The 21,487-nt window shown below is 37.2% G+C and overlaps 1 protein-coding gene across 2 annotated transcripts in view; it reads right to left on the minus strand.

Moving 5' to 3' along the window:
* The window catches only part of ZRANB3 (zinc finger RANBP2-type containing 3), a 323,717-nt gene that overhangs the window by 51,444 nt on the left and 250,786 nt on the right, over positions 1–21,487 (minus strand). For both annotated transcript variants that reach the window (XM_013046760.2, XM_013046761.2), the window contains exons 9-10: positions 5,933–6,052; positions 2,929–3,048 (exon numbers count right to left, since the gene is read on the minus strand). In XM_013046760.2, the coding sequence (XP_012902214.1) occupies positions 2,929–3,048; positions 5,933–6,052 (240 nt within the window). The remainder of the gene's footprint in view (positions 1–2,928; positions 3,049–5,932; positions 6,053–21,487) is intronic.

A 21,487-nucleotide genomic window follows, 5' to 3' on the forward strand; every position in this document is an offset into this window, starting at 1 on the left:
TCTTCCTATGAAATTTCTCATGTTACATCTCAAACACCCTTAAGTTTACTGGCTTCTATCTCAATATATATGACACAATTGGATTTTTTGTGCAATTGCATTTTACATCAGTTTGAAATAGTGTGACATTATTAACTAGGTCTTCTTGTATAATCATTATATGAAAAATAATGCAAATCTCCTCGAATTAAAGAGTATTTTAAAAAATGCATGATTTTAAAGTTGAAAGGCTGGTAAAACGTGAAGCATACTTAAGCTATTGTCACACATTAGTCAGTGATGTTATGTGGTTGAAAGAAATACCTACTATTCTTTGAAAGCATCATCTAATCCATGCTGCTGTTCATATGCCCTGGAACTTCCATCAGAGAATGACTTTTGTGACTGCTGTGCTGTTATTTTTACATAGCTTTAACTTAAAATATTTTTATATCATATAACAACATTATTATTAGCATTCATGAAATGGAGGCATGAGTTCTCAAGCTGAAAAATTCACTAAAGACCCATCACTTTGGAACAGAAGTTAGAAGTGATAAAAACATGGAAAGCCAACAACCATCAAGCTAAACTGTGCTGATATTTAGGACAGAAAACACCACAAAACATTAGAGATGATGCTAGAAAATAACAAATAGTATTTAAAGAAGGAAGAACACCTTTAAGTGTGTTAGAGGTATCATATAACCATACAAGAATAAAGGGGAAATAAGCTGGCAAGACCCAAACTCCTCTAACATACCACTAAACTACAATGGAAGATTCACATGCCCTAAGAACAAAGCCCTTTCTAGTTTCCTTTATTCCTATGAACATACTAGTGTTCAAGTGTATGAGTTTTGAATTATACCAGGTTCTCAGGAATACAGCCTTGAATAAAATATGGGTGTCCTAAACAATCTTAATTTCAGAAGGTCTTTTATCAAGCCACCCCCAAATCCTCCTGCCTGGCTTCCTTCTACTTTTCTTCTCCCATGCTATGAGTACTCCATTTCTAATTTTAAGCTCTTTTTGATGAAATTCTCTTTGGCTGGAATATTCTAACTGATATAAAACTTAAGACTTGTAGAGATTTAATCCAACATGAGTGTAGTGTTGAGACAACCCTCCTTTTGGTAAGAACTCCTGGTGAGTTCTAGAACTTCCAAATCCTTATGAAGCTTATCTCTATATAAAATTTTATAGACATCAGTTACCTGGCTAAAAGCAGATCTTTGGCCCTGGTTTAGATTCCAGAGTCGACAGATCTACTATATATTAGGCTGGATGCACAGAAAATCTTTTCAATCACTTTTCCCTATGTTAAATATCCTGGCTTGGGAATTTACATAAAAATATTGTAGAATGTTAGCAGGAAAAAAGTCCAGAAGGATCCCCCTTACATAGTGTGACAGAGACTGTCACTATCTTCCATAATAGCTATTTGGTTCTTATTTCTTTGTAACATAACACCTGATTTTCAATGAGATTTTAGATGAAATAAAGGCTACTTTTCCCAGCTTCCCTTGAAGTTAGCTATAACCAAGGTGCTAACTGCAGGTGAATGAAATGAAGCAATGATGCATGCCTTTCTCCAGTCAGTGCCCTGGATCACAGATATGATGGAGGAACTAGAGCAGCTCTTTTAAATAAGAGGTATCTGCTAGGAATGGTATAGAAAGCTGGAGAGGCTTAAGCCTTAAGGACTTTGTGGAACTACCATGCTAACCTTGGACTGTCTGCATGAGAGAATTAAACTTTGTGTATTTGAGTCATTCTTAATTTGGGTTTTCATTTACTTGCACCCAAACCCAATCCTAAGGGTCAAACCAGAGGTGCTCCATAAAAAGTCCTCAGACAGAAGAGTTCTTTTCTCTCAGGTCACCTTGCCTCACAGGCTCTGGTGAAACCGATCAAGTAAGATAAGTGCTATAAGAAATGAAAGCTGCCCAGAGCAATCTATACTTTCAACACCATCCCGATTAAAATATCAATGGCACTTTTCATAGTGCTGGAACAAACAATCCTAAAATTTATATGGAACCAGAAAAGACGCCAAATTGCCAAGGAAATGTTGAAAAAGAAAGGAAAATTCTATGCAAATTCAAAGTTAGGAAAAAAGAAAAAAGGTAATGGAAAAGTATTAGGATTAAATTAACTATACTCATCTAGGAAATTCTTTCCTTGAAAATTTAAGAAGATTTGAGTCGGAGGTATTGAGGTCTCCTTCTATTATACTTTCTATCTCTCCAAAGCAGAATATTTATTACACTTTTGTCTCGATACAAAGTTATAATTATGGCTAATGACCTTTTTATTATCTTAATGATATTATCCAATTTATACCTGGAATTTCTTTTTTTTTTCTTTTGATAAACTTTACTGAGGTATAATTTCCATAAAATAGAAAGCACCAATTTTAAACTTAGCATCTTGTGAATTTTAACAAATATATACATCTATGTTCTTTCGAATTTTAAAACATAGGAATGAGGTCACAGTGTATGTACAATTCTGCAACTGGTTTAGGGATTCACTAATATCATGGACATTTTTTTTTCATGACACTGACCTCTTTTTTTTTTTATATATATTTTTTATTATATTTTGTTAGTCACCATACAGTACATCATTAGTTTTTGATGTTGTGTTCCATGATTCATTGTTTGCATATAACACCCAGTACTCCATGCAATACATGCCCTCCTTAATACCCATCACTGGGGTAACCCCTCTCCCCTCTAAAACCCTCAGTTTATTTCTTGGCATCCATAGTCTCTCATGGTTCATCTCCTCCTCCAATGCCCCCCCCCTTCATTCTTCCCTTCCTTCTCCTAATGTCCTCCATGCTATTCTTTGTGTTCCACAAATAAGTGAAACCATATGATAATTGACTTTTCTCTGTTTGACTTATTCTACTTAGCATAATCTCCTCCTGGAATTTCTTACCTGGCCAGCAGCCTGAATGCTTAGGATAGCCACACGAGTATCAGGATCCTTTTGAAACTGATTCACTAGATGTATTCTTTCTGAAGATGGAACGCTTCCATCTATCCTAATGTACCGAGCCTAGTATCAACAAGGGAAATGGCAAAATTAGCACAAAACCCTATGCACCCATCTCATTTAATATGTTTTATACCGTATTTTTATGCTCAAATAATAAAATAGAAATGGGGTAAGATGAAATGTTAGTAAATGTTAAATAAGAAGAATTTTAATCAAGTTTCTTAATAGCTTCTTATAACAATTCCGTATTTTTAAATCTTTTCACCTACTTGACAGTAGGCTCCATGTCTAATTCATCCTCACACCATCAATGCCAAGTGCAATGCCTTGTATATAACAGGAGCTCCATAAATCATCACTGAATTAAGCTAATGCCGTTAGTAAAATTCTGTGTGAATTCATATGCAAACTTTAAATTATGGATCAAATTAACTTGAAAGTTACAGGTTCACTGATTCCAAAGTAAAAATAAAGCCAGACAGGTGAAAAGAGAGAAAGAAGTTTTTATCCATATTATTATGGATTCATGAAGAACAATGCATTTACTTCTGAAATATCCTAATATTAACTGGGAAAATATATTTTTTAGTATACCATTTGAACTCATTTTTTTTTTTGCATTCCTAAGCTTTTTTTTTTTTTTTTAAAGATTTTATTTATTTATTTGTCATAGAGAGAGAAGCAAGAGCAAGCACAGGCAGACAGAGTGGCAGGCAGAGGCAGAGGGAGAAGCAGGCTCCCTGCCAAGCAAGGAGCCTGATGTGGGACTCGATCCCAGGACGCTGGGATCATGACCTGAGCCGAAGGCAGCCGCTTAACCAACTGAGCCACCCAGGCGTCCCTGCATTCCTAAGCTTAACAGAAATATGTGAAACGGTCTCCTCCATTGAATTTGGGAACCAAGACAGTCACACACATTTTTAAAAAGTAGGGAAACAGTAAGTGCTAAACTCAACAGTGGTGTCTTCTAGGAATGATCTGGGTTAGGAAAAGGGAGCAATCAGGGTGTGTTAAAGTAGCTAAAAAGCACTCACTACTCAACTTTCTAAAATTCAGTATGAAGTCGTGAATTTCAAATAGTCTCATTTACATATGCACTTCTGTGGAAAACATAACCTTATATAGTTGAGACATACAAATACTCACTTTCATAAGGAAATGGTTAATCATTAAATAGAATGCCCCATATTAACTTTCTATGTCTTCACAAACAGATATACATTGACCAGTGATCCATTAAAATCCCATAAGGGAGATTATAAAATCTTCCAACAGTCTTTCTAAAGAAAACACACATAGTCAGGCTAGGGAGACTTTGGGCGAGATTCACCTCCAACCGATGACTACCTATTGTTTTTAATGGATAGTGATACTAAATGGGATTCTAAACATATCAGTAAAGGAGAAGTGGGGAGAATAGACTGCTATACTTAGAATAGATCCCAGGAATTTTAGTTTTAAGCTTAATGGAATCAGAATAGAAAATATTATGAATTTAATTTTATTGCCTAATCATTAAAAATAATATTTCAAAGGCTAATAAACTCTTCCCTCAAAAGGCATTTTAAAGATATGATATTATAATCAGTGTGAGAGCACCTTTTAACAGATAGCATTTTATTATATTGTCATCAATCCTCCTATGAAGGAAACACTAGGATTACTTCTTTGGTAATATTAATAAACATACTGGCAAATGTTCAAAAAATATATACGAAGTTTTAAAAAACATGGCGTAGGGGGCGCCTGGGTGGCTCAGTGGGTTAAGCCGCTGCCTTTGGCTCAAGTCATGATCTCAGGGTCCTGGGATCGAGCCCCACATCGGGCTCTCTGCTCTGCGGGGAGCCTGCTTCCTCCTCTCTGCCTGCCTCTCTGCCTACTTGTGATCTCTGTCTGTCAAATAAATAAATAAAATCTTTAAAAACAAACAAACAAACATGGCTTAGGGGCGCCTGGGTGGCTCAGTGGGTTAAAGCCTCTGCCTTCGGCTCAGGTCATGATCGCGGGGTTCTGGGATCGGGCCCCACATTGGGCTCTCTGCTCAGCAGGGAGCCTGCTTCCCCACCCCCTCTCTCTGCCTGCCTCTCTACTTGTGATCTCTGTCTGTCAAATAAATAAATAAAGTCTTTAAAAAAATAAAAACAAAAACATGGCTTAATTCTTCACTTAAAAACTCTACCTACATTAGCACATGGTTCTGCTGCGACATGTATATTAAGCTCACACGATTTGTCAGGAAATTTCTTCTGGCTGTTTCTGAGCATCTCTAAAAGCCCTCAGCACATAAAGAGAAATACCAGATTTAAACTCTGAAAGAAAACATGGCAGATGCTGTCACTGATAGAGAAGACTGCTGGGGAATTAGGTGAACCTAAGAAAATGCAGCAAGGCCAGCAGGTTTGGGAAGCTTACTGGAGAGGGTACTTGGCCCATCTGTTTCAAACTCACCTGTACTAAATCTTACTCTACATCATACTCTACAGAATATGTTCCCTGGAAATTTAAAAGGTGTGACTGCAGCTGGACTAAAATTGGCTAAATTCATTCTGTTTCCCTTGACATCACCTATATTTTAAGGCTGACTTGCAGGTAAATTAAAAATTTTAATTTTTAACTCTCTACACCAGTCTCAAAAGGTATATCTGGTAAGAATAAAGGAATTCACAATATATCCTATCAAGTCAGCATATTTTTAACCAATCCAGATAATTAGTTCAGTGGAAAATTATAATCCTGGAATAAAAGAAAAAGTTTAATAGTTTAACATCAACATAATAATAATATGATATTAGTATAATTAGCAAGAAAACAATCTAATCATAATGAAAATATCATCATTTAAAGAAGGCCAAAAGAACCCCAAAAATTACAAGACTACAATTAATGTTTAGTGTATTAAAAACCTGCATCCTAAAAAGTATTTTACAGAAAAATGATAACATACCTTGTTTTCTATGACTGCTTCTGTGCAAGCTTGGAGCATGCTTAAATGATGAGCAAAAACCAGAAACTTCAGTGAATCATTCTGAAGCATCATCTTAATATAGTCCTTTACAGCACCTGCCTAAATATTAAAAGTTAAACCTTATTAATGGTATATAAATCTTTATTAAAAAAAATCACATCACTTGGAACTAGAGGGTATTATGTTGAGCGAAATAAGTCAATCAGAGAAAGACAATTATCATATGATCTCTCATATGATATGAGGAATTTGAGAGACAGGACGGGGGTTTTGGGGATAGGGAAGGAAAAAATGAAAAAATATGGGATCAGGAGGGAGACAAACCATCAGAGACTCTTAATCTCACAAAACAAACTGAGGGTTGCTGGGGGGATGGTAGGGAGAGGGTGGTTGGGTTATGGACATTGGGGAAGGTATGTGATATCGTGAGTGCTGTGAAATGTGTAAGCCTGATGATTCACAGACCTATACCCCTGGGGTAAAGAATGCATTATATGTCAATAAAAATAATTTTTAAAAAATCAAATCACTTCCAAAGGGGCACATGCACCCAAATGTTTATAGCAGCAATGTCCACAATACCCAAAGTATAAAAAGAACTTAGATGTCCACCAACAGATGAATATATAAAGAAGATGTGATATATACATATGTATATATATATATGAATATATATATGATGAATATATTTTTTAAAAGATTTTATTTATTTATTTGACAGAGAGAGATCACAAGTATGCAGAGAGGCAGGCAGAGAGAGAAAGGAGGAAGCAGGCTCCCTGCTGAGCAGAAAGCCTGATGCGGGACTCGATCCGAGAACCCTGAGATCATGACCTGAGCCAAAGGCAGCGGCTTAACCCACTGAACCACCCAGGCGCCCCATATGATGGAATATTATGCAACCATCAAAAAATGAAATCTTGGAGGAGTCAAGATGGCAGAGAAGTACCAGGCTGAGACTACTTCAGCTAGCAGGAGATCAGCTAGATAGCTTATCTAAAGATTGCAAACACCAGCAAATCCATCGACAGATCAAAGAGAAGAAGAACAGCAATTCTAGAAACAGAAAAACAACCACTTTCTGAAAGTTAGCACTGGTGGAGAAGTGAATCCAAAGTGACGGGGAAGATAGACCCGGGGGGGGGGGGGGCTCCTGGCAAGGAGCGGAGCAACGGAGCACAAAATCAGGGCTTTTAAAAGTCTGTTCCGCTGAGGGACACCGCTCCAGAGGCTAAACCGGGATGAAACCATGTGGGGTCAGCATGGCCTCAGGTCCCGCATGGTCACAGAAGGATCGGGGGTGTCTGAGTGTCACAGACCTTACAGGTATTAGAACAGGGAAGCTGGCTACAGAGACAGAGCAAAGGAGTGAGCTCTCAGCTCGGGGTTACCTTGAACCGGTCGCAGGCTTGGTGAGTTCAGAGTGTGGCCGGAGGCCAGGGAGACAGGAGTTATTGGGCACTATTCTCTGAGCGTGCACTGAGGAGTGGGGCCCCAAGCTCTCAGCTCCTACGGGCCAGAGACTGGGAGGCCACCATTTTCATTCCCATCCTCCGGAACTCTATGGAAAGCACTCAGGGAACGAAAGCTCCCAAAAGCAAACCCAAGCAGATTACTCAGCCCAGCCCTAGCAAGGGCGGTGCAATTCCGCCCGGGGCAACGACACTTGAGAATCACTACAACAGGCCCCTCCTCCAGAAGTTCAACAAGAAACCCAGCCAGGACCAAGTTCACCTACCAAGGAGTGCAGTTTCAATACCAAGGAGAGCAGCAGAATTCCAGAGGAGGAGAAAGCAAAGCACGGAACTCATGGCTATCTCCCCAGGATTCTTTAGTCTTGCAGTTAATTTAATTTTTTTTTCTTTTTCAATTTTTTTTTTCTTCTTCTGCTAAATTTTTTTTAACTTTTACCCTTTTCTTTTTTAACTTTTTTTAACTAGTTTATCTAATATATATATATTTCTTTTTTATACTTTTTCTTTATTCATTTTCTTTTCTTAATTGTTTCTTTCCTTTTCTTTTTTTTCTTTCTGAGCCTCTTTTTATCCCCTTTCTCCCCCCCTCACAATGTGGGATCTCTTCTGATTTGGTTAAAGCATATTTTCTTGGGGTTGTTGCCACCCTTTTAGTATTTTACTTGCTCCTTCATATACACTTATGTGGACAAAATGACAAGGCGGAAAAATTCACCACAAAAAAAAGAACAAGAGGCAGTACTGAAGGCTAGGGACCTAACCAATACAGACATTGGTAATATGTCAGATATAGAGTTCAGAATGACAATTCTCAAGGTTATAGCCAGGCTTGAAAAAGGCATGGAAGATATTAGAGAAACCCTCTTGGGAGATATAAAAGCCCTTTCTGGAGAAATAAAAGAACTAAAATCTAACCAAGTTGAAATCAAAAAAGCTATTAATGAGGTGCAATCAAAAATGGAGGCTCTCACTGCTAGGATAAATGAAGCAGAAGAAAGAATTAGCGATATAGAAGACCAAAAGACAGAGAATAAAGAAGCTGAGCAAAAGAGGGACAAACAGCTACTGGACCACGAGGGGAGAATTCGAGAGATAAGTGACACCATAAGACGAAACAACATTAGAATCATTGGGATTCCAGAAGAAGAAGAAAGAGAGAGGGGAGCAGAAGGTATACTGGAGAGAATCATTGGAGAGAATTTCCCTAATACGGCAAAGGGAACAAGCATCAAAATTCAGGAGGCGCAGAGAACACCCCTCAAAATCAATAAGAATAGGTCCACACCCCGTCACCTAATAGTAAAATTTACAAGTCTTAGTGACAAAGAGAAAATCCTGAAAGCAGCCTGGGAAAAGAAGTCTGTAAAATACAATGGTAAAAATATTAGATTGGCAGCAGACTTATCCAGAGACCTGGCAGGCCAGAAAGAGCTGGCATGATATATTCAGAGTACTGAATGAGAAAAACATGCAGCCAAGAATACTATATCCAGCTAGGTTATCATTGAAAATAGAATAAGAGAGAAAAAGCTTCCAGGACAAACAAAAACTGAAAGAATTTGCAAACACCAAACCAGTTCTACAGGAAATATTGAAAGGGGTCCTCTAAGCAAAGAGAGAGCCTACAAGTGGTAGATGAGAAAAGAACAAAGACAATATACAGTAACAGTCACCTTACAGGCAATACAATAGCACTAAATTCATATCTCTCAATAGTTACCCTGAATGTTAATGGGCTAAATGCCCCAATCAAAAGACACAGGTTGTCAGAATGGATAAAAAAACAAAACCCATCTATATGTTGCCTATAAGAAACTCATTTTAAGCCCGAAGACACCTCCAGATTTAAAGTGAGGGGGTGGAAAAGAATTTACCATTCTAATGGACATCAGAAGAAAGCAGGAGTGGCAATCCTTATATCAGATCAATTAGATTTTAAGCCAAAGACTATAATAAGAGATGAGGAAGGACACTATATGATACTCAAAGGGTCTGTCCAACAAGAAGATTTAACAATTTTAAATATCTATGCCCCCAACTTGGGAGCAGCCAACTATATAAAACAATTAATAACAAAATCAAAGAAACACATCAACAATAATACAATAATAGTAGGGGACTTGAACACTCCCCTCACTGAAATGGACAGATCATCCAAGCAAAAGATGAAAAAGGAAATAAAGGCCTTAAACAACACACTAGACCAGATGGACATCACAAATATAGTCAGAACATTTCATCCCAAAGCAACAGAATACCCATTATTCTCTAGTGCACATGGAACATTCTCCAGAATACATCACGTCCTGGGTCACAAATCAGGTCTCAACTGGTATCAAAATATTGGGATCATTCCCTGCAATTTTCAGACCACAATGCTCTAAAACTAGAACTCAACCGCAAGAGGAAGTTTGAAAAGAACCCAAATACATGGAGACTAAACAGCATCCTTCTAAAGAATGAATGGGTCAACCGGGAAATTAAAGAAGAATTGAAAAAATTCATGGAAACAAATGATAATGAAAACACAACGGTTCAAAATCTGTGGGACACAACAAAGGCAGTCCTGAAAGGAAAATATATAGCGGTACAAGCCTTTCTCAAGAAACAAGGAAGGTCTCAGGTACACAACCTAACCCTAAACCTAAAGGAGCTGGAAAAAGAACAAGAAAGAAACTCTAAAACCAGGAGGAGAAGAGAAATCATAAATATCAGAGCAGAAATCAATGAAATAGAAACCAAAAGAACAATAGAACAAATAAACGAAACTAGGAGCTGGTTCTTTGAAAGAATTAATAAGATTGATAACCCCCTAGCCAGACTTATCAAAAAGCAAATAGAAAGGACCCAAATAAATAAAATCATGAATGAAAGAGAAGAGATCACAACTAACACCAAAGAAATACAAACAATTATAAGAACATACTATGCGCAACTCTATGCCAACAAATTTGACAATCTGGAAGAAATGGATGCATTCCTAAAACATATACACTACCGCAACTAAACCAGGAAGAAACAGAAAGCCTGAACAAACCCATAACCAGTAAGGAGATTCAAACAGTCATTAAAAATCTCCAAACAAACAAAAGCTCAGGGCCAGACGGCTTCCCAGGGGAATTTAACCAAACATTTAAAGAAGAATCAATTCCTATTCTACTGAAACTGTTCCAAAAAAATAGAAATGGAAGGAAAACTTCCAAACTCATTTTATGAGGCCAGCATCACCTTGATCCCCAAACCAGACAAGGATCCCATCAAAAAAGAGAGCTATAGACCAATATCCTTGATGAACACAGATGCGAAAATTCTCACCAAAATACTAGCCAATAGGAGTCAAAAGGATTATTCACCACGACCAAGTGGGATTTATTCTAGGGCTGCAAGGTTGGTTCAACATCCGCAAATCAATCAATGTGATACAACACATCAATAAAAGAAAGAACAAGAACCATATGATACTCTCAATAGATGCTAAAAAAGCATTTGACAAAGTACAGCATCCCTTCCGGATCAAAACTCTTCAAAGTGTAGGGATCAAGGGCACATACCTCAATATTATCAAAGCCATTTATGAAAAACCTACCACAAATATCATTCTCAATGGAGAAAAACTGAAAGCTTTTCCGCTAAGGTCAGGAACATGGCAGGGATGTCCATTATCACCACTGCTATTCAACATAGTACTAGAAATCCTAGCCTCAGCAAATCAGACAACAAAAGGAAATTAAAGGCATCCAAATCGGCAAAGAGGAAGTCAAACTATCACTCTTCGCAGATGATATGATACTATATGTGGAAAACCCAAAAGACTCCACTCCAAAACTGCTAGAACTTGGACAGGAATTCAGTAAAGTGTCAGGATATCAAATCAATGCACAGAAATCAGTTGCATTTCTCTACACCAACAGCAAGACAGAAGAAAGAGAAATTAAGGAGTCAATCCCATTTACAATTGCACCCAAAACCATAAGATACCTAGGAATAAACCAAACCAAAGAGGCACAGAATCTATACTCAGAAAACTATAGAGTACTCATGAAAGAAATTGAGGAAGACACAAGGAAATGGAAAAATGTTCCATGCTGCTGGATTGGAAGAATAAATACTGTGAAAATGTCTATGCTACCTAAAGCAATCTACACATTTAATGCAATTCCTATCAAAGTACCACCCATCTTTTTCAAAGAAATGGAACAAACAATCCTAAAATTTATATGGAACCAGAAAAGACCTTGAATAGCCAAAGGAACATTGAAAAAGAAAGTCAAAGTTGGTGGCATCACAATTCCGGACTTCAAGCTCTATTACAAAGCTGTCATCATCAAGACAGCATGGTACTGGCACAAAAACAGACACATAGATCAATGGAACAGAATAGAAAGCCCAGAAATAGACCCTCAACTCCATGGTCAACTAATCTTCGACAAAGCAGGAAAGAATGTCTAATGGAAAAAAGACAGCCTCTGCAATAAATGGTGTTGGGAAAATTGGACAGCCACATGCAGAAGAATGAAACTGAGACCATTTTCTTACACCACACACGAAAATAGACTCAAAATGGATGAAGGACCTCAATGTGTGAAAGGAATCCATCAAAATCCTTGAGGAGAACACAGGCAGCCTCAGCCGCAGCAACATCTTCCTAGGAACATCACCAAAGGCAAAGGAAGCAAGGGCAAAAATGAACTATTGGGATTTTATCAAAATCAAAAGCTGTTGCACAGCAAAGGAAACAGTTAACAAAACCAAAAGACAACTGACAGAATGGGAGAAGATATTTGCAAACGACATATCATCAAGGACTGGGTCCAAAATCTATAAAGAACTTAGCAAACTCAACACCCAAAGAACAAATAATCCAATCAAGAAATGGGCAGAGGACATGAACAGACATTTCTGCAAAGAAGACATCCAAATGGCCAACAGACACATGAAAAAGTGCTCCATATCATTTGGCATCAGGGAAATACAAATCAAAATCACAATGAGATATCACCTCACACCAGTCAGAATGGCTCAAATTAACAAGTCAGGAAATGACAGATGCTGGCGAGGATGTGGAGAAAGGGGAACCCTCCTACACTGTTGGTGGGAATGCAAGCTGGTGCAACCACTCTGGAAAACAGCATGGAGGTTCCTCAAAATGTTGAAAATAGAACTGCCCTATGACCCAGCGATTGCACTATTGGGTATTTACCCTAAAGATAGAAACATAGTGATCCGAAGGGGCACGTGCACCCGAATGTTTATAGCAGCAATGTCCAAAATAGCCAAACTATGGAAAGAACCTAGATGTCCATCAACAGATGAATGGATCAAGAAGATGTGGTATATATACACAATGGAATACTATGCAGCCATCAAAAGAAATGAAATCTTGCCATTTGCGACAACGTGGATGGAACTAGAGCGTATCATGCTTAGCAAAATAAGTCAAGCAGAGAAAGACAAGTATCATATGATCTCCCTGATATGAGGAAGTGGTGATGCAACATGGGGGCTTAAGTGGGTAGGAGAAGAATCAATGAAACAAGATGGGATTGGGAGGTAGACAAACCATAAGTGACTCTTAATCTCACAAAACAAACTGAGGGTTGCTGGGGGGAGGGGGGTTGTGAGAAGGGGGGTGGGGTTATGGACATTGGGGAGGGTATGTGCTATGGTAAGTGCTGTGAAGTGTGTAAACCTGGCGATTCACAGACCTGTACCCCTGGGGCTAAAAATATATTATATGTTTATAAAAAATAAAAAATTTTAAAAAAATGAAATCTTGCCATTTGCAGTGATGTGAATGGAACTAGAGGGGTGGCTGGGTGATAGACATTGGGGAGGGTATGTGCTATGTTGAGAAAAAAATAATTAAAATATAAAAATAAAAAAATCACATCACGTTATTTTAACAACGCAAAAAAATACTTTTCAAAAGTCAAAAATTTCTATGAACTTTCAACTGCTTTGTTATGTAGGTAACCTAGGGAAAGAGAGGCTCACATCTAAGGGAAAAAGGGAAAAAGGACAAAAGGACACAAAAGAGGGGAAAAAAACAACCAACAGTTCTGAGAAGTAAAACAAGAACAAGACAATAAAGAGAAGAAAAAGTTTTGATGGAAAATAGTAGTTAGGATGTGGCCAAAAAGGGGTTGGTGGTTTTGTTTAGCAAGTAATTTTCAAAAAAAGCCCATATAAAAGACTAAGTGGAATAGGGTTAGCTAACTAAGAACTAAAAAATAAGAAAGCTTGGACTGGAGCTTAAGGGTTAAGGAAAGCTGAATCATTCATTTTCTTAACTAAGAAACTTTGATAGGTTTAAGAACAGGCCATTTAAGGTGTAGACAGGCAAAGAGAATTGGAAAATAAAGGGATTTAGCTTGTCTCCAGGATGGAGAAGGTTTTAGAAGAGGTTGGAGTGATAGGATGGAGAGAACAGAGGGAGGTCTGAGAGCACAGGGGGACAAATGAAGAAACTTGCGAGGTAGAAAGGAGAAAATCAAGAAAGCTCAGACTAAAAAGACTTTTCTTAGTTAACTTGAGGAAAAGTTACCTATTAACAATGAGAATATGAGGGTTGCCTGGGTGGCTCAGTGGTTTAAAGCCTCTGCCTTCAGCTCAGGTCACGATCCCAGGGTCCTAGGATTGAGCCCCACATAGGGCTCTCTGCTAGGCAGGGAGCCTGCTTCCCTTCCTCTCTCTCTGTCTCCCTCTCTGCCTACTTGTGATCTCTGTCTCTCTGTGTCAAATAAATAAATAAAATCTTTAAAAAAAAAGAATGAGAATATGAGATGAATTAAATAGGAATTAAATTTAGAGCATCAATTAAATCTAAAACATGAATATAGTGTCTTAACTGTTAAAAATTAATTATTTAGAAATTTAGGGAAAAGAAATCAGGCTGAACACATTTGACCTAGACTCCCCCTCAATGCTGTATAGCAAGGTGTACAGACAGAATCAGAAAGGGTTAACCTTGGAAATCAGGGGTTCCTGATTTCAACCTGGCTCAGGTGGCTTTCAGATCGTGAGATCAAGATTCGCATAGGGCTCTATTCTCAGCGAGAAATCTGCTTAGGTTTCTTTCCCACTATTCCATCCCCTCACCCCAACTTGTGCATGTGTGCTCTCTCTCTCTCAAATAAATAAATTTGTAAAAAGAAACAGAAAGAAAACCCTGGAAACTAAAAATTTGTTTGGTAATTATTAGCCAAACTGACAGCTCCTAAGGTAGCAATATGGAAAATAGAGAAGCATGTGAGTTAGAATATGGTAATGAAAAAAGGCTTAGGAAACTGTTCCAGGGGAGTGAGAGGTTGGGGGTGTGGCTACAACAGGAAGATTGGTCAAAGTATATTTAAGTAGTGGATTATGTGCAACACTGGTCTATATTCTCTCTGTACCCATTCCAGATGATAGAGTACTTCTCCAACCTACTCTGGCAGAAGGTAGAGATTTATTTTCTAGAGAGGGTAAAAGAGAAGGTATCTGGATAAAGGAATCCCACAGTGATGGTAGACTATTCTACAGTATCATAGGGATTAAATAAAAATAACATAATAAATGCTGACATCTGCCTTCTCCCTCAGCCTTCTTATTCTCCCATGTCCCCCAAAAGATAAAGAAGCTTATGCCTTCTACACAGGAGAGCAGAATCATATAAAATGATTGTTTTCTAGGGAATCAGACAAGCCACAGAGAAAAGACTAAAAATTCTGATAGAGAGGTCCCTTCATAAGACATTCAACCAGATTGTCCTTTACTGAAGGCCATAATCTCTAAGCTATATCCATGTACCGAATTTCCCATCAGCATAACCAGAAGATACTACATTTATAAAACAAATGGATGCTCCAAAAAAGGAATGATTAAGGGAGAAAGGAAGGGAAGTACTCTTGGAAATTTAAAGTATAATAGCAGAAATTAAAAATTCACTGGTTGTGAGGTTGAAATCTTCCAGGAAGTACATGAAAAATAATAGAGTAAATTTTAATGTATAAGACAGTTAGAGGATCAAGACAAGTATGCAATGCATAAATAATAAAATTTATAGAAACGACAGAGAAAACAGAGGCAAGAAAATAATCAGAGAAATAATAAAAGTTTTACAGAACTTAAAGGCATAAGTTTCCAAAATGGAAAATGGAATAGGTCCTCTGAGGATCCTTCACAATGGATGAAAATGGACCTAGTGCAAGGTCCATCATCATGAAATTTTAGAACACTGGGGACAAAGAAATAATTCTATAAGTTTCCAGGGAGTGGAGGAAAAGAATTAAAATAGAATAAAAGCTTTGAAGTGCATTGGATTTCTCAACATCAGTACTAGTAATTCTGAGAGAAAATTATTTCTAAGAATTTATACCCAGCTAAATTAAAAATCAGTTATAAAAGTAGAATAAAGCCATTTTTGAATATGTTGAGACTCAAATATTTGATGACAGCCAAAATTACAAAGCAAGCAGTAATACAAACCAAGAAGCAATATAAACATGTTGCTGAGGGATTTGAAGTAAATACTGAAAACAAAACAAAACAAAACAAAACAGCTAAAAGAACAGAAAATGGTTGCCTCCAGGGAATAACTTTAGAAGACTTATTTTTTTTCAAATAGCTGTTTTCCTCATTAAACTATGATCATATGTAGTTTTGGTAATAAAAAAAAATTTAAAGAGTGTCGTTTCCAAATGGAAAAATACCTATTTAAAATTAATACACATCACTATGAAGTCACAGAACTGATTTTGCAAGTTATATTTTATATGTACAAATTTTCCAAACAATAGAAATTCATGATCCAATGAGACTGGAGGCCATTAAGAACTTTAGGCTTGGATTTCAGTGCCTCAGAGAGTGAAATGAAGTCCTCTCAAAATAAGGAGCTATAAATTCCAGATACGTTGCTATGGGAACTGAACCACTTTAATAAACTGCTTGTTTGACTAAAGTGCTGTATTTACTGTGATAAGTCTTTCAAAAAACACATGTCAAGTTGGAGTATTTTTAAGGTACATCCATTTACCACACATTACAGAGTTAAAATTATACAACCACTATACTCCCAGTTTCAGATGCAATCCCTGCCTGAAGAGCAAACTATTTCTGCCAGAGTCCCCTCCACCCCTTCCTCATTACAACAGAAAACTGCTGATGTCAAAGCCCAAGCCTCCTGTTCCCCACTCTTCTAATCACTGGTTTAGAAAGGCTTACGGTTAATATAAACATTACAAATTTCAATTATATAATGGGCTAAACAGTTTCATGGGACTAGCCTGGTAACTTCATCACTGAGACCTTGCTTCCTACAAGAAAGAGAGCCAAAATGTCTATGTAACAAATAAACTCTAGTATTTTTTTTTTTAGGTTCTTAATATGGGACTGTAAAGGAGTACATCTTAAAATGTACTATACCAGGGATTGTTCTGATTTTATTCTAATTAAAACTGTCACACACACACACACACACACACACACAAAAAAAAAAAAAAAAAACTGTCACACAGAAAAAGGCTGATATCCAAGATTTATAAAGAACCCCTCAAATTCAACACAGATAGTCATGTCAAAAAACGGGCGGAAGACATGAAGAGACACTTGTCCAAAGAAGACATACACATAAATGGCTAACAGACACATGAAAAAATGTTCATCATCATTAGCCATCAGGGAGATTCAAATAAAAACCACACTAAGACACCACCTTACACCAGTTAGAATGGCCTAAATCAACAAGATAGTAAACAACAAGTGTTGGAGAGGATGTGGAGAAAGGAGAACCCTCTTACACTGTTGGTGGGAATGCAAGTTGGTGCAGCTACTTTGGAGAACAGTGTGGAGATTCCTTAAGAAATTAAAAATAGGGCTTCCCTATGACCCTGCAATTGCACTCCTGGGTATTTACCCCAAAGATACAGATGTAGTGAAAAGAAGGGCCATATGTACCCCAATGTTCATAGCAGCAATGCCCACAGTCGCCAAACTGTGGAAAGAACCAAGATGCCCTTCAACAGATGAATGGATAAAGAAGTTATGGTTCGTATATACAAAGGAGTATTATGCCTCCAATTCAACTTTTGTATCAACATGGACTGGACTGGGAATAGATTATGCTAAGTGAAATAAGTCAAGCAGAGAGAGTCAATTATCATATGGTTTCACTTACTTGTGGAGAATAAGGAATAACATGGAGGACATTGGGAGATAAGAGAAGAGAAGTGAGTTGGGGGAAATCAGAGGGGGAGACAAACCACGAGACTGTGGACTCTGAGAAACAAACTGAGGGCTTTGGAGGGGACGGGGGTAGGGGGTTGGATGAGCCTGGCGGTGGGTATTAAGGAGGGCACGTATTGCATGGAGTACTGGGTGTGGTGCATAAACAATGAATTATGCAACACTGAAAAAAAAATAAAATTAAATTAAAAAAAAAAACTGTCATTGCATTGTCATATTTTAAGCTGAGCAGGATTTGCTTTCAAACTATCTCAAATACAAATTATGTGGAATGGCAGGTCCTGAGCGGCATTTTGGTTATGCCACAACAGGTTTTGTAGAAGTTGAAAAAAATGTTTGTGTTCACAATCTTATCTTACTAAAACTGTCTGTTAGTCCAAGCTCTAAATTACATAACAAATACTACACACTACATCTCATTTAAAGAAATGCAGAAATGAGGATAATATGTGGTAAATTTATTTCCTAAATTTCTTTTTTAGTGAGTAGGTGTACATCGTACTTTTTGAAGTGAAAGTAGTTAGAGAAAAATCTAAACTGCATTAAGACCTGATGAAACTTACTTGATATTAAATTGTCAGCTTTTACTCAAAAGATAAAAGGGAGAAATAAAGAAAGAAAAAACATCAAATGTGCACTATGACACAGAGTCTCTTTTTGACAGAACTTTAGTTGGGTTTCCCCAGGCCCTCTTGACTAGGCCTCAGCCTATCCTGGCCAGGCCTACACAGCCCCATCTCAGCAAGAATCCTGATGAGTCAGTTTGCTAAGAAAGCCCCTAACCTTGCTACCTGATCAATTTTTGATATCTGATAAAGTTCCTTATCCCCCACTTAAGAGGTCTAAGTCTTCGATCTACCTTGAGCAAGAATCCCCCTGCTCTTAATGTCTCCTCTTAGTAATTTTGCATTCATTGATCCGCTCCCCTATCCAGCTCAGTGGCTATAAATCCCCACTGGTTCTTATTGTATTCAGAGTTGAACTATCTCTTTCCACAACTGTAAAAAAAGATTGATTCCTTTGCAAGGATCTTGAATGAAGTCTTCCATACCATTTTAATAAGTAACAGAACTATTGTTTTGTGTAGCTGCTATGAATTCCAATTGAGGGAGTGTGAGCACAAAAGAAGCTCCTCCTTAAATTCTGAAGTCCTTAGGCTCCAGAGCAATTGCAGTTTTATATACATATTGGGTGGCCATGCTTTAAGAAAATGTCTTCTGGACCAAAACCTTCTTAATCAACAAGCCTAGTACTTCTATTCTTCCTCTAAGTTATTTTTGACTAATAAATAAATGGAAGAAGTCTTCAGGGACCTTCCAAAAATATCCTCACTGACAAAGGGACCCTTAGGAAGGCTTTTTCTTGCTTTGGATATTATGGTTTGTACTTAATATAAGGAATTGCAGCAGCCATCTTGGGGTACTACTGAAACCAGTAAGGACAAGCAGCAAACTACCATACCCAAAGCAAAAGCCAGAAGAAGCTGGGTTCTTTACAGAAACAAAACCCCCCAAAACACAACACCTTTATTGGGATATAATTCATATACCATTAAATTCACCCATTTACAGTATACAGTTCAGTGGCTTTTAGGGTATTCACAAAGTGGTGTATTCATCACCACAGTTTTAGAATAGTTTCATTATCCTAAGAAGAAACCCTTCACCTCTCAGCCATCATACCCTAGAGCTTGAGACAAACACTAATTGACTTTCTGTCCTTATGAATTGGACACCTTTGGACATTTCATGTAAAATTATTAATACACTGTAATCTTAAATGTTTTCAATCCATGTTGTAGTATGTATCAGTATTTAATTTCATTTTATTGCGAAATAATAATCCACGGTATGGATAGATCACATTTATTTGGCCATTCTCCAATTAGTACCTTCTCTTGTTTTTAATGCATTTATCTCGTTCACCTTACACTGTTTCTTACTAATTTATCTGTGATTAATTTAACTGTGACTTCTCTTTTATCCTTTAAAATGATCTTATAAGAGGAAAGGAAAGTATAAAAGTAAAAGAGAATATGCGTTGTTTATTCACCTCTCACCCCCCCTCACGAAAGAAAGGCTAAAAATCTATCTTCTGCTACCCCTTCCCCCTTGCCCATGGCTCTTCATTCAGAAACCATTTTGTCAGTCTGAAAAAATATTTTCAAATCTGGTAGTAAATATTTTCCTCCAGGAGGAGACAGCCTTCAGAGGAAGAATGGTAGTCCCATACTATGATGAAAGTATATTGGACATTTTCACTCAGCCCCACACCAAAATTTTTCCATAGAAATTAATAGTTTTACTTCCAAAGAAGGTTTCGGTGAACTACTAGAAGTATTACTTTCTTATTTCTAGGGATGTTTCTTTTCTTTTCTCATTTCATTAAATTTTTGTTTTCATCATGGTAAGTTGGGGGTATATCCCCCATACCCACAACCTACCTCCACTCTGGTAACCATCAGTCTGCTTTGGCTATTTGAGGTCTTTTGTGGTTCCATACAAATTTTAGAACTGTTTGTTCTAGCTCTGTGCAAAATGCTGTTGGTATTTTATAGGGATTGCATTAAATCTGTGGATTCCTTTGGGTAGTTAGACATTTTAACAATATTTGTTCTTCCAACCCATGAGTATGGAATGTCCATTTCTTCCCATCGTCTTGAATCTTTTTTATCAGTGTTTAACAGTTTTCAGAATATAAGTCTTTTACCTCTGTGATTACATTTATTCCTAGATATTTTATTGTTTTTGGTGCAATTATAAATAAGATTTTTTAAAATTTCACTTTCTGCTGTTTCATTATTAGTGTATAGGAGTGCAACAGATTTCCATATAGTGATTTTACTTTTATTCCCTTATAAATTATCTGTAGATAGAAAATCTAGCACTTCTAATACATCTAATCTTTTAACACTAAGTTTTACAAGCAGCCCATTTCACAGTAAATCAGATGGGCTACAGAACCAGAAAAGAGGGCAACCCTAATTTAATACTTAAGCCAGTACAATTTACAAAAGAAACTGGGATCTTAAACCTTCCATAAAACTTTTTGGAACAAAATATAATAATCATTCTATCGAATTCATACTTTGTTCCTGTCTATCTATCTATCATCTACCTAAGATTCCCATAAAAGATATATTTTGTAACTGAACTGTGTGACTCTGCTTGTTGGTGAGTCACAGACAGAAACTATACCAGAAGGACTTGTCACGCAAAAGAAGGAAATCACAGGGAATAATTTCCAAAGCCATGACTCCCAGAGCAAGGGTGAATTAGTTCCTTTTATTTAGGGTTAGGCTGATTATTTAGAAAGGGGAGCCTTGTCATTACATATAGACGTAAGCTTAAGGTCATGCATGCGCCTTAAGGAAATATGCCTCTATATACATTGTATATTATGTAAATGAGGTTTGCACTCCTCCTTGGACAGAAATTTTAGTATTATAAAGACATAAAGGTAATAACTATTGGTCATTTCATGGATCACTCCATGGTCCACCTAGGTGGTCTGGGCAAGCATTATTGATTGAGGGGTAGTTTTGGTTTCCACCACCAAATGCTATGCCCATTAGGTCTTTTGCCTTAGTTAAGAGATAAGCTGGAAAAAAAGAGCTTAAGGAAAAATGTGGGATAAAGGTTGGTGGGTGTAAGCATGTTAGCAGTAATAATCAGTAATGATCAGGTCTTAGGGTCTACCTGGTGACAATTTTACTGGGTTTACCCACAATTAAACATTAAACATTAAACAATTAAAAGTTAGGAAGTAAACCTAATAATAATATTACAGACTTCTAAAAAGTTGTTTTAATGAAAGTTGATTTCATGGAAGTTTGATC

This window comes from Mustela putorius, unplaced genomic scaffold (genome assembly GCF_011764305.1).
Source record: "Mustela putorius furo isolate JIRA1106 unplaced genomic scaffold, ASM1176430v1.1 tig00003867_pilon_pilon_pilon, whole genome shotgun sequence".
In the NCBI taxonomy this organism is placed as follows: Eukaryota; Metazoa; Chordata; class Mammalia; order Carnivora; family Mustelidae; genus Mustela; species Mustela putorius.